This window comes from Fistularia commersonii, chromosome 12 (genome assembly GCF_037954325.1).
Source record: "Fistularia commersonii isolate RoL2024-O1a breed Wild chromosome 12, RoL_Fcom_v1.0, whole genome shotgun sequence".
Lineage (NCBI taxonomy): Eukaryota > Metazoa > Chordata > Actinopteri > Syngnathiformes > Fistulariidae > Fistularia > Fistularia commersonii.
In genome coordinates, this window is record NC_141295.1 from 8,116,077 (window position 1) to 8,130,951 (window position 14,875).

Below are 14,875 nucleotides of genomic sequence, written 5' to 3' on the forward strand. Positions count from 1 at the left end.
GAAGTTTGAAAATAGTGAGGAAAGAAAGTTGTCTGCATACAGTTTGCTGAATGACTTGTATGTAGGGGGGGATGGGGCTCCAAGGATGTGACTCAGACTCCTTGTCAAAACCAGTGGGGAGGGGATCTAATGGGATGAACGAAGGAGCCTAGGGGTGGAGTTGGGGGAAAAACCCAGCCCCACGTACACCACCCAACTTTTGGCATTCAGTGTCAGCAAAAACCCTAATGTGATCAAGATGGAAGTTGTCTCTGGACGTCTCGTAGCTTTCAGATTTCTCCCTGCTTTCAATGTGTCTCCCTCTTCTCCAGCACTTTTAAAACAACACTTGCTAAAGTCCAGATAATAGCTTACAGAAACCTGGAAAAGACTGCTAGTGCTATGTGTAGTCACTTCAATTGAGTTGGATTCACATTTCCCCAAACATGGACGGATTTCCCTCATTAGATGAATGGAAAGAAAATCGGCGCAATAACTCTGGATAACTGTACGCAAAGAAAATACTGGATCTGCAACCTACTTATTGGATTATCACAAGGTGTTTCACAGCGTACACAGTGTACAGTTCAGGTAACTCATCACTGGAGATGTAACAAAAAAAAAGAAACATAGATACTATAGCATGATATATTATTAATCTGATTTATGTAGTTTGAGATTACAATTCTTTGGGTCATTCATTGACATGTTTTTCATATTCATATTTTTAACTTTCAACTGTAAAGTTATAATCTGGCCCTTTTATTCCTAAAGGGACCAATGTGGCAATTTAGCAATCCTTCTGAGGAATTAAAGGTGTGAAAGTAGGCAAATAAGATATTGCCAAATTCTTCAAGGTTTTATCAACGCTTGCGGTAATGTTGGATTTCTCCTTTAAGGAGCAATAGTGGCATATTGTGCAAAATATTAATGATGCAATAATAAAGTTACATTGTGCAACTTTCTGTCATAAGTATAATATAGGGGGCATATTTTTTAACTGTCTTTCCTACTATCTGAAATGCTTGTTATGTATAATGGGTTTTAAAAAAAATCTCTGCTAAATACAATATTTCCTTTGTTTTGAACCCTCTGATGATCTTGCACAGAATGAAAGGGAAAATACAGAGCAGTTTGGGATTGTAGGATTGAACTTGATCAGTAATAATCATGATTATACTAGAATGTAGAAAGTTGTTAAGTGGCAGTTACTTTTAGACAAACATGGTTTCTGATTCAAAGTTAAATTCCTCATTTATGTGGGTAAAGTATGAGGAAGTATGGAATGAAAAATGCACGCAATTATTTTTGACACATTTTAAAACTGTGTATTCAAAGATTTTAGAGTACTGGACATTATATTCTTGCATGTTAACATTTTACATCTACATATTTTTGGAAGCCCTGTTACTGTATGAGAAATTTCAGGCAAATGCATCATCTGGACAATCTGCTTGAACAGATATTACCTTACAATGTATGATAATACATATTCAACAGTAATTTGTGAGAGTGATATAGACATTGTCAAAAATGATACAGACTTTATCTGAAGTCTATTGCAGGATAAAGTTTAATTTATGGTTTTTGTATTGTTCTGTTTATGAGGATATTATGTTTTTCAATTAAGATGTATTCTGTGAAATCATCTTCAAAATATCTCAAAATATTATGTGACTTATTGTGGTTGTGAATGTTTCAAACAACAACAGTATTTTTCATTTATATTCCTTACTTGCAGATAAACTTCTCCACGCTAAATCCAAAGCGACTCCATGGGATAGGATTGCGTGTCCATCATGTTGGTCGCCATACGGAAAAGAAGTTGGGAGGATCATATGACACACCCATCAGGACTGCAGTACAGCTATGACGATCTTGATTTGGTCTGCTGCCATGGGGTTAACAGAGAGGGCCCCTGGGGAGGTTCAGCAGCTTCGAAGCACAGTAGATGGACAAGGTGTGCCTCCATGCCAGAAGGCTGCTATCAAATGCTCACAGATGGTCTGAGTCAGGCATTGGATGTGACCCCTTCTGTTACAAAGAGTGATTTTCATTCAGAGCATTTGATGCTAACAGAAAACACTACAAAAGAGCAAGACACTGGGCAGGAGAAGGGCACTTGTGGCTCTCAAGAGCTGCTGGATGGCGACATAAGGAGCACAGACCATTTCCCACTTGGAGGCAATGCGACTTTGGAAATGAATGACCGTTGCTCAGAAAATGAAATATTGTCTCATGCAAATATTTTTAGTGCGACTAGTGAGAGCAGTTGTGCTTCAAAAAGAATCAATGGTGAAGGTGAGCTCGGCACAAAGGATAGTCAAATTCACAACATCAGCAATACAGATAATGTCCTTAAAACCCCACATATCTGTTGTGGAGAGCAACAACACATCTCTATCTCATCAAACAATGGCCATCCACTGTCAGAAAGGGCTGCTGGACAGCTTGGAAAACTTCCAAATCATCCAGAAACAAAGGAACTTCATACAGACAGTTACTGCAGCCCGACGGAAATCTCTGAGGCTGCATTAAACTTGTCCTTTGCTGCTGCACTGGAATGTCCAACTAACCCTCCAAGTTTTGAGAAAGGAACAATTTCATCATATGACCATTCTAACACTAATGGAATACTGGCTGTTGATGTGCTGCACAGTTCAGTTTGCATGATGGAAAGAAGAGATGTAACGTCACAAACAAATAAAACTGCGGAGCCAGTTCTGATGTTATTGAAGGAAGATTGTGGTAAACGACTTTCTAAAACCTGGAGCTCATTTTCTGCTGACAGCCTGGATGAATTAGCTGATAAAGAAACTCTGATTGAAAATTCTGGATGGAATTTACCCTCGAGAGTCATCGTGGAAGGAAAGGAGGATCAACATAACAGCACTGGACTTCTAAATCAGGCTCATGGTTACAAGATATCCTTTCAGACACTGGATAATTTGGAAATGAACAAAACGGATCGTGTTCAGGAAGAAGACTGTGCACAAGGTGAAAGCAGCAGGGGAACAGCGGAAGCAAGGTATCAGTCGGCTACATTTGATGTTTGTACAAATGTCAGTTATTCAGAAGGGGACTCTTCACAGACTAACAGTGTTGGGTTTGCTGGTGCATATCTGCCAAAGCAAGCAAGTCAACCAACTGCCGACAATGATGAAAGATCTACGTCCATTAACTGTTATGGACCAATTGAAGCTCATCAGTTGGAAAATAATTCTTCAAAACTTGACAGAACCCCCAAGGTTTGCCATGGTAAAGCAGTTGACACCAATGTTAAGTCTCCTCAAAACAACCCAAGTTCACCTCTTAATTCTCATATGGATGATAAGCATGTGGTGACTGAACAAAAAGCATTAAACCAGTTACAGGACGCTTATGAACTTTTACTCGGGAAACTCCATAGCAACAACCCCCTTGGTCATCACAGTGAGTCACCTTCCTATGCGGTGACAGATGGTCAGAGTCAACACCACATGCCAGGGGCTACCAACACAGTTATGTATGAAGACACACACCTTGACGCTCCAGTTTTGGATGGGATGAGTGAAACTGGAGATAAGAAAGAGGAAACCAGTGAGAAAGTGCGCATTAAAAAGGTAAGGCTTCATACATTGTAATATTATTGATGTCAGTATAGAATAGAATTTAGTATTATTCTGTCTTTCAACAATGACTCTCTTTCTTCAGCACTTTCAATAAAGACACTTTTGAAATGGAACTTGCATATACAGCCCATGAATAAATTTTATCCCACACTCTGGCAAGTCTCCTGGAAAACAATGACTTCACTCTGATGATTGCAGATCTGTAAGTGGGGATCTGTGAAATCTGTGTTACTCATTCTCACCAACTCTTCGTAAAACAGGGTCTTAAAGTGCATGGAGAATATTAAGACACACAGATGAGCTTTCCTTTATGGTTCAAGGTTGAAACAGATTCCTCCAGAAAAATTCCATGCTATGCTGTGTAGATTTGCACATTGCAAACTTACAGCACACACATAAGGTAATTTCAAACAACAAAATCAGATTTAGGGCTTGTTAGAAAGCAAAGGCTATCCAAGTATTCATTTTTCAATTCAGGTTTTGGTATTAGTCTGTTTACAATAACTATAGATATCACGGATTTCAAATAAAAGAGCACATCAAACATGCATGTTTTGTGACATCTGCCAGACTGTGAAAATTCTTCCACTCAAGACACTCTCCTGCTTGTAAACTATCAACATAATTGGGTTTCATTCATATCATCATGACTCACAGTGATATTTTCCTAAAAAGTGAACTCGATGTACTTATATAAGAACAACAGAGTTAAATACTGAACTGTGACACTCTTTATTTATAGTCCTGAAGGATTAATTAGCAGAAGCTGGATCAAATATGTAACTTGACACCTGACCTGCTGCATAGTTACTCAAGGCTGATCAATTAAAGGAATAATCTGGGCAAAAAATAAATAATGTTGAGGAAGATGTGGCCCTAAGTTTTATCAATATGCATTACTCTGAATGAGGGATAGCAGGTGAGATGATGCTGACAATTTATTGTTCAAACTGTATTCTACTGTTCTTGATGATATAGTTCTAGGGTGGTCAGCTCTTTTTTTAAAAGATAGGAAGCTTTCTTATGATTTCTGTTAAGTCTAGTTTGTGTCACGAGAGGATGATTTTCGGAGATAAGTGAATAATTGAATCAATGGCAAATGTTTCATCAGATGATGACTGCACTTACAATATTGATACACTAAATTTGATATCGGTTACATCATATCAATTCTTGGTCTCATTTGACATAATGTCGATGATTACCTAAGTTAGGCAATATTGTTTTCTATTTTCATCATTTATTAACAAAAATATTTTATTTTTGATATTGGAATCTTCTCCTCCTTTCAGCTTTTCCCTTCAGGGTTCACCACAGCGAATCAACCTTCTCTATCCAAGCCTATTCTCTGTATCGTCCTCGCTCACACCAACTACCTTCATATTCTCTCTCACCACATCCATAAATCTTCCAACACTATCCCTCCTCTGTACATGACCGAACCATCTCAGTCTGGCTTCTTTGACCTTCTCTCCAAAACATCAAACATGTGCTGTCCCTTTGATGGACTCATTCCTGATCCTATCCATCCTTGTCACTCCCAAAGAGAACCTTAGCATTTTCAACTCTGCAACCTCTAGCTCTGCCTCCTACCCCTGGCACTTTTCTCCACCCATTCTAACCTGCTTGAATCTGTCTCTTCCCTCTCTTTTCCACAAGCTTCGCTGCGCTGGACTGTCGACCCCAAGTACCTGATATCCTCCAACTTCTTGATCTCCACTTCCTGTAGCCTCACCGTTCTACCTGGGTACCTGTCAAATGCTTTTTCTAGGTCTAGAAAAACACAATGAAGCTCCCTCGGCCCTTCTCTGTACTTCTCTATTAGCATTCGAAAGCAAATACTGCATCTGTAGTATTCTTTCTAGGCATGAAGCCATACTGCTGTTCACAAATGCTAACTCCTGCTCTCAGTCAAGTTTCCACTACTCTTTCCCATGACTTCATTGTATAGATCATTAACTTTATCCTTCTATAGTTGTTGCAATTCCACACATCCCCCTTATTTTTAAAAATAGGCACCACTCACTTCCTCTCCATTCTTCAGGGATCTTGTCACGCTCTAAGATCCTGTTGAATAATCTAGTCAGAAATTTGACCGCTGCCTCTTGTAGACATTTCCACATCTCCACAGTTATATCATCAGGACCAACTGCCTTTCCACACTTCATCCTCTTCAATGCCTTCCTCAATTCACTTCTATGAATCTCTGTTAGTTTGAGTTCTTCAATAGTCACCTCTTCTACCCTTATCTCTCTTTCATTTTCCTCATTCATCAGCTCTTCAAAGTACTCTTTCCATCTTCCCATCACTCTCCTAGCATCTGTCAATACATTTTCCTCTCTATCCTTAATCACCCAGACCTGCTTTCCATCCTTTCCATCTTTATTTCTCTGTTTCACCAATCTGTATAGATCATTCTCTCCCTTACTGTCCAACAGAGCATACAAGTCATTGTGCACCCTTTGTTTTGCCTTTGCTACCTCTATCTTTTCCTTTTGCTGTATCTACCTGTGCTCCTGTCTTTTCTCTTCAGTCCCCTCAGTGTGCCACTACTTCTTTGCTAACCACTTTCTCTATATATACTCCAGCACTTTCTCATTCCACCACCAAGTCTCCTTATCTACTTTCCTTCCAGATGATACACAAAGTACTCTCCTACCTGTCTTCCTGATAACATTAGCTGTAGTTGCCCAAACATCTGGAAGCTCTCCCTGACCACCCAGAGCCTTTCTGAACTCCTTTCCGAAAACCATACATCCTACAGACTTTGCAGTTACTGATCTCTTTCAGATTACCTCATCTATACGAGATGTAGTCTACCTGCGTGCTCCTACCTCTGCTCTTATAAGTTATCGTATGTTCCTGTCCCTTCTGGAGACAAGTATCCACAACAGCAATTTCCATCCTCTTTGCATCCCCCTCAAGGCTGGCTCAGGGAGACACCAGCCGATGCGGCCCTGAGGTTGCATTTGATATTTGAAGGAATCAGTCAGTCTAAAATATGGATAATTGAGAAGCACAAATAATTCATGCACTAAAACGCACCGCTGTCTTTCTCTTAAATAGTTCTCTTATGTGAGATTAGGTTAATCAGATAATTTTTACGGCTTTCTAGGATTCCGGCAAGGTTAAGCAAGTCTCAGTTGCAACAACAGACGTATGTTTGAAAGGGCTGAAGTGCTTGTAATAATCTTACAAGCTGGATGACATAGGACAGGCTTTTTCCATCAAAAAAATAAATAGATAAATTAACAAACACCTTCCACAAAGTTAAGATTGTAATTGGGATTAAGATGTTAAATATTTGCGACTGAAACTTTTCTTGAAGCAAATTCTTTGCAGCCAACTTTCCTCATCTGCATGTTTGATAGTTGTTAATTTGGACAGACTAAAAACATTTCCATAGTAATTACGTCTTTAATCTTTGGCAGATTTTATACGAATCTTCCTTTTTGCAACATTGACCCTTTAGATAAGAACATCTAATTCCTTGTTTGAATGTTGTGGTCCCCTCAGGAGTTCCGACAACTATAATCCATGAAAGAAATGCTCAGCAATTCTATACAGGGTTATTGAGATAATGTTGTTTTATATGATTACATGGGGAAGAAGACATTTCTGGAAATTTGTTGTATCGGTCTTGCCATAAAATCTGATACCGTCACGAGTTCCTTACTAAAGAAACCCAGTGAATATTCCAAGTAATATACAAGAAAAAACAATCTTCTTTAAACACTGTTAAGACATTGAACAATGACAAGAATATCTCTGATATGATAAAGTACAATTACATTCCTTGCAGACCATTTTGTTGTTTTAGATTCAATTTAATATATGAACCCCATCTGGTTTCAATAATGGCTTGAGATTAACCCAATATTGGTCTGTTATTGTGTTTATTTGTTTTAGCAACAAGACCTTATCCTGACCCTAGGGCCACTTGCTCAACTGTCTTAACTGACAACAGACAACCTGGCAACATAAACTCTGTCACTCTCTCAGTTCATCTCTCTGCCTTTGTCATGTTTAAGGAAGGTGTGTCTGACCCAAACACAAGGACACTCATGACGTAGGGCATCTTAAGGGGCCTATTGACAAGGAAGGTGAATGTGGAGCTGTGTTGGGGCAGGGTCGTCTACTAGGGAATGTCACAGGAGCTGTCAAAGACAGGCGTCGGGGGTCACAGGAAACAAGAGCTGGCAAAGAGAGGCGGAGGTCGGGGAGGGGTAATGTACTACCAAGGAACAACCAACAATCTGGCACCAAAGGGCTCCGCTTGATGAGGCCTGATCAGCTGAGGTGTGCCGACACCTCCAGCTGGAATCCCTCACCTGCTCGATCGGGCTCACTGGTGACAGGGGCTGCACCCAGAACTCAAGTCCTGGATCCCAACACTTTAAGCCCTCATAGCTATTGTTGTGTGTTGTGTAAAAGACAGAGATCCCAGTAGCACTTATTTACTCTATTGAAGAACCGGGCACATGGGAGAGTAGCAATTCATACCCATAGGCAAGAGCACGCTAACAGCACATCTGCGCATGTGCAGATTTCCAGTAAACATATAGGATACATATTCAACATTATTGTGTCCAGAGTCAATATTCTACAGCTATAATTCTGTACTTTAATAGTACAAATTTATTTGTACTACTAAATATTAAATATTATTATAATTCGTAATTTATATAGTAACGAGTCATCCAAACATCAGAAAATCACAAACATTGTCTCTGTGATGGGTCTTAGATTGCATTGCACTTGTTTTCACCCTGTAGTTTTGTGGCAGTCATTTCCATCTTAAGCACGATGCTTTGTTCATTCAGTGAGGCCTCGTAAAGATATCATTGTTTTACCAGAGTACAATGTTCTGTTGTACTCTGGTTAAACAAGAAAACTGCGGACACCAGTTCAGCATGTCATAGAATGCCTCGATTTGGAAATTATAAGTGCAACATGAATATATTCTATTACCAGATCCAAAGATTTTGACAGAATTATTTGGTACCAAACTGAAAAAAAATGAAAGCAAAATTCATAAACCATTAATTAAAGCTATAGATGGGAGCCAAACACAGTGCGGGAGCCACAGCTTGTTTATTGTGCTTGCATAAAATTTAAAAACAACATATTACTGTAAATCGTGCCTCAGATCATCCACTCAAAATTGTCACAGCCAAAGTTTTAGGAGATGTTTCTTGTAATCTGTAAAATACCTAATAACAGATGCGGAACATACTAGTCAGATTCACACTCACAGGCTGACATGCCTGAAAGTAATATACTATATGTGTGTCGTTATGCCCCATAAGCTCATCCTCATGACACTGTTTATAACATCTATTAACTAAGATTTTAACAAGGGTTTTTGGGACTAATTAGGCAGCCATATGACATAACATCAGGGAAAGAAGCATACACAAAAAACACACCCAAAGTAGGAGACAAATGCAAAAAATGGGTGAAGGATTTTACAAGATTTTGGATCACAAAGGTTCATGTTATGGATTGGCTTTTTGATTAGCACAAATTAAGTCAAGTTTATATCTATTAACAATACAAGGACAGAGAAGGAAGACAGTGAATGTTTGATACAATGACCAACATCAAGAATGTCTTACTGGAAAAACACCAGCTGAGGTCAGTGTGAGACTTGTTTTCAGTGGGATTGGAACACAAAAGGGATACTTATTATCTGGTCAGGAAGGGCATCAAGCGTAAAACCTTTGCCAAAACCAAACATGTGAATCGAGCTTAAGAATTGTATACCGGATCGGTCGAGGCCCAGGTTAACAATTGGTTAACCTGTAGGTTATTGGTGCCAATAACCTACAGGGTACCAGTGGAAATTGAGCTACTGTGGGTCGAAGAGGGAGAGGAGGAAGGCGTGTTCGGAAGCAGAGAGGAAAGGCAAGAGTCTGGGACGGAGGATCTTTGACTATTTGGACTATGACAGGAAATGGTAGAGTTGGTTGACATGATGCAGAGAAAGAATGCCGATACACAGTATGTCCAGGAGACCAGGTAGGAAGGTAATAAGTCTAGAAGCTTAGGATCAGGTTTTAGGTTGTACTATCATGGAGGAATGGAGTAGGAGTTATTTGTTATTTGTCTGAAATTGGAAACTGAAAGTGTGATGCTCAATGTTGTTAGTGGATATGCACCGTGGGTGGGATGTGAGTTAAAGGGGAAGGAGAGTTCTGGAATGAAGTAGAAGAGGTGATGCAGGATGTATCCAGAGATGAGAGTGGTATTTGGTGGAGACTTCAATGGACATGTTGGTGCAGGCAATGGAGGTGATGAAGGAGTGATGGGCAGGTTTGGTATCCAGGATAGAAACACAGTGGGACAGATGGTGGTAGACTTTGCAAAAAGGATGGAAGTGGCTGTAGTCAATCCTTTTTTCTAGAAAAGACAGGAACATTGGGTAACTTACAAGAGCAGAGGTAGGAGCACACAACTAAGCAACATTTTGTATAAACAAGGTAATCTGAAAGAGACCAGTGACCGCAAAATAGTGGTAGGTGAGAGTTAGATGGAGAGCATTGGATGGTGGTTTGTAGGATGACTCTGGTGATAAGGAAGATCGAGAGGACAAAGCAGAGCAGAAGACAAAGTGGTGGGAAATGAAAAGGGAATAGAATAGAATAGAGTAGAATAGAATAGAATAGAATAGAATAGAATAGAATAGGGAGACATTTGTATGGTTTTCAGGGAGGAGTTGAAAAGTTTGGGGTGGTTAAGGAAACCTCCCAGATGTCTGGACAACTATAGCTAATGTGATCAGGGAGACAGGTAGGAAAATACCAGGCGTATCGTCTGGAAGGAAAGTAGATAAGGTGGCTTGGTGGTGGAATGAAGAAGTGCAGGAGTGTATACAGAGAAAGTGGTTAGCAAAGAAGTAGTGGGAAACTGAAGAGACTGGTGAGAACAGACAAGAGTACAGGGAGATATCGTGTAAGGTAAAGATAGAGGTAGCAAAGGCAAAACAAAGGGCAAACGATGACTTGTATGCTCTGTTGGACAGTAAGGAGGGAGAGAATGATCTATACAGGTTGGCGAAACAGAGAGATAAAGATGGAAAGGATGCACAGCAGGTCTGGGTGATTAAGGATAGAGAGGGAAATGTATTGACAAATGCTAGAAGAGTGATGGGAAGATGGAAAGAGTACTTTGAAGAGCTGATGAATGAGGAAAATGAAAGAGAGAAAAGGGTAGAAGAGGTGACTATTGAAGAACACAAACTAGCAGAGATTCGTAAAAGTGAAGTGAGGAAGGCATTGAAGAGGATGAAGTGTGGAAAGGCCTAGTGATATGCCTGTGGAGGTATGGAAGTGTCTAAGAGAGGCAGCGGTAGAGTTTCTGGATAGATTATTCAACAAGATCTTAGAGAGCGAGAAGATGCCTGAAGAATGGAGAAGAAGTGTGATGGTGCCCATTTTAAAAATAAAGGGGATATGCAGAAGTACGGTAACTATAGAGGGATAAGGCTTATGAAGTTATAGGAAAGAGTAGTGGCAACTAGACTATGAGCAGAAGTCAGCCTTTGTGAGAGGCAGTATGGCTTCATGCCTAGAAAGAGTAATACAGATGCAGTATGTCCTTTGAGAATGCTAATAGAGAAGTACAGAGAAGGTAAGAGAGCACTGCATTGCGGTTTTGTAGACCTAGAAAAAGCATACAACAGGTTTCCAAGAGGAACTCTGGCATGATTTGAGGAAGTCTGGAGTGGCAGAGAAGTATGTGGAACTGGTGCAGGACTTGTATGCTTGCTGTGAGTCAGTGATGAGGTATGCTCTAGGTGTAACAGAGAAATTCAAGGTGGACGTGGGACTTCATCAGGGATCAGCTTTTAGCTCCTTCGTGTTTGCAGTGGTGATGGAAAGGCTGACAGATGAGGATAGACAGGAATCTCCATGGAACATGATGCTTGGAGACAACATTGTGATCTGTAGTGAGAGCAGGGAATGGACTGAGGAAAATTTAGAGGGGTGGATGTATGCTCTGGAAAGGAGGGGAATGAAGTTTAGTCGCAGGAAGACAAAATATATGTGTGTGAGTGAGAGGGGCCCGGGTGCAATAGTGAGGCTACATGGAGTGGAGATCAAGCAGTTGGAGGATTTCAGGCACTTAGGTCAACAGTCCAGAGCAACGGAGAGTGTGGAAAAGGGGTAAAGAAACTGGGTCAAGCAGGTTGGAATTGGAGGAAAAAAGTGTCAAGGGTCTTGCAATCAGCCAGAAAGACAGGAAAGGTGTACAAGACAGTTGTGAGAGCAGCAATGTTGTATGGTCTAAAAACAGTAACAATGATGAAAAGACAGGAGGCAGAGCAAGAGGTCAAAGAGATGAGGATTTTGAGGTTCTCTTTGGGAGTGACAAGGATGGATAGGATCAGGAATGAGTCCATCAGAGGAACAGAACATGTTAGAGGAGGGATAGTGAATATATTCTTAGACGGATGCTGGAATTGGAGCTGCCAGGCAGAGGAGGTCTAGAGGAAGACCAAAGAGAAGATTTATGGACGTAGTGAGAAAGGATATGAAGGTAGTTGGTGTGAGAGAGGAGGATACAGAGAATAGGGTTGGATGGAGAAGGTTGATTCACTGTGGCGACTCCTGAAGGGAAAAGCAAAAAGGAAAAGAAGAATTGTAATAGACAGAATAGATCTGTTTTTTCAAAAGTAAATGTTTAAGTGTAACATATAAAAAAGGAGAAAAAGGTAGAATACAAAGAAAGTAAAAACAGATGAGAAGAGCAGGCAGAGTACAAGTCTTGCAATACCGTTCCTCATTTTGTTTGCCATCATGGGCAAACTGAAACTAAAGTAACCTAAAAAGGGAAATCAGATTTTATTCATGAAAATATATTGCAAAAATAAACAAAGTTCCAATCACCTTAGAAAAAACTTGAATGTGCTTTTCAATTTCAACATGTAAATAAGACAAAAAAATTGTAGTTCTGGGTAAGAAAACAATATTTGTGAATATAGTGACTTTCATTCTGAATCTTCATTTGTTCAATTTTACAGTACAACAGCAGTGCCCTTTGCAGAGTTGTCTGATTTATCTGAAGCAGTGTTTTTGAAATAATTTTCAAAATTATTATTTATGTTATTTAGCAGGAGCATGGTCGTTTGGACTCTATGGCATTACAACTAATGAAACTAGACCAGTTGGATGAGGAGATTGAAGATGCCCTCTGTATCACCTCTTTAGTGGATAGCATTCGTACTCTAAGTCGACAACAACATCGTTGACATTATTTTGAATAGCCGCTGTAGCCAAATAAATTCAGAAATAAATAAACCCTACGTTTCATACATTCATCTTTCCTCCAGTAGCCAGTGTTATTCGGAGCAATGTCAGAAGCAGCCATTCTATAATACTACTCATGACTTAGCAAAGTAATTTACCATCTTAATGTTTTTTATTCGACTTTTTCAGGAGTGTGACTTACAATCATTCCCAGAACTGTCACAAAGTCCTCCAACTCTAGATCTTTTTGCATCCAAGTCTGGATCTACAGTAGCCATTGGAGCAAAACCTAAGATTGGGGTAAGTCAGGAACTTTGAATCTTTTGATTATAAATCTACGCAGCCATACTTGAGATGAAACATGTTCTACGTTTTGACTGCTCTTGCACAATTTCAGTCTGAAACATAAATATTGATACCATGAGTTGTTCAGACACCATTTTGTCACAGGATGTAAAATATTTTATGGCACCATAAGATATTGTCATTTGTGTTTTTTATTGTAATGTCTGACTTCAGGTCAAGCATTTGACTTCCAACTAACCATTAGCTTTCATTTTTTGAATAAAGCAAATTTTGTCGCAGGTACAGCCATGGCAAGATAGCTGCTAAATTATTAGAAAATCATCGGCCTACATGTAAATTACTGCATATCAATTGGCCACATTTTCTGTGTGATTTATTTGACTATTTTCTGACCTGCATATAGTTTAGTTATAAAATTTTCTTGAAATACATTTTACGTATCCAGTATACAAAACATTTCTGGAGCTTGGGACATAGCTTATAACACCTCCCCCCTCCACACACACACACACCCACAACACACACACATAGACATTTTGTGTAGCAAATCTCCCAATTGTAAGAGGGTCCCCCAGAACTAAGGGATTAGCCAAGCAGATGTTAAAACTCTATAATTAGCTGGTTCTACAGCTCTAGATCCATTCACCCCAACAAAAGGGTCAGGAAAGGGGTCTCAAAGGTGAAGGGAATGTGTGTGTATGTGTGTGTGTGTGTGTGGGTTGATGGTGCATGGTGGACATGCTCCAAGTGAAACATGCCACTTCAACCTCTTTGCTTGCTCACTTAATGACTTTGTCAGGCATGATCTGCCACTGCTTTGAAAACAATGGCAAAGTGACCAAGGACAAGAGTCAGCATGATCGTGTTTGCAATCTTTGACAACCTGGGATTATTTTGAATTAAGCTCACAAGTGAAAATTGGTTTTCAAGTTCCATGGTCTTCTACATAGTTTTTCCTTTGAGACATGATGTCGCAAACAACTGTAGCATCACTGTAGAAAAAACACAAACAGAATGTTTCAGTTGAGAACATATTTATTATTTGCAGTTCCATGCCGATACTACATTGTCCCTTTTGTCAAATATTTTAAAAGGCAGGACATATTCCCTCTTGTTTGTGATTTCATTTAATGGAGAGGAACCTACACTGTGATCTGTGATGTTTCCTCGCTGTGTTTTCACAGTAACACAAAGTAATAAACTAAACTCGGGTAAAGAGTGTTTTCAGGGGTAGATTTACACGGTGGATGCTTTGTCAGGTTGTTCATTGAGGTCAAAGAGATGATGATTTCTTGAGGCAGATTCAGAACAAAGAATGGTTGGGGACTGTTAGATACTTTCAGATGGAAAGTTTTGCAATCTTTTTAACCACACAATACAAATCCTTTAATCAATATGAACACAAAGAAGATGTGAAGAAGGGCCAATTTTGGAGTCAACTTTGGATCCAGTGTTCCCTGATTATGTCATTTATGAGATAATGGGTTTGTATAAACACATATGCTCTTAATTATTCACTTATTCTAAAATTACAATTATAATCACTTATTTCAGAACGAGTCCATTAGAGGAACAGCATGTTAGATGTTTCAGAGATAAGGTCAGAGAAGCCAGACTGAGATGGTTTGGTCATGTACAGGGGAGAGATAGTGAATATATTGTTAAATGGATGCTGGGGTTAGAACTGCCAGGACAAAGGCCTCGAGGCAAACCAAAGAGAAGATTTAT

General features: G+C 39.6%; 1 protein-coding gene across 1 annotated transcript in view; it reads left to right on the forward strand.

Moving 5' to 3' along the window:
- The first annotated feature begins 222 nt into the window (after positions 1-222).
- The window catches only part of dlc1 (DLC1 Rho GTPase activating protein), a 78,058-nt gene continuing 63,405 nt past the window's right edge, over positions 223-14,875 (forward strand). Inside the window, exons 1-3 of the mRNA XM_086156807.1 lie at positions 223-570; positions 1,721-3,581; positions 13,031-13,141. Coding sequence (XP_086012933.1) covers positions 1,779-3,581; positions 13,031-13,141 — 1,914 coding nt within the window. The 5' untranslated portion in view covers positions 223-570; positions 1,721-1,778. The remainder of the gene's footprint in view (positions 571-1,720; positions 3,582-13,030; positions 13,142-14,875) is intronic.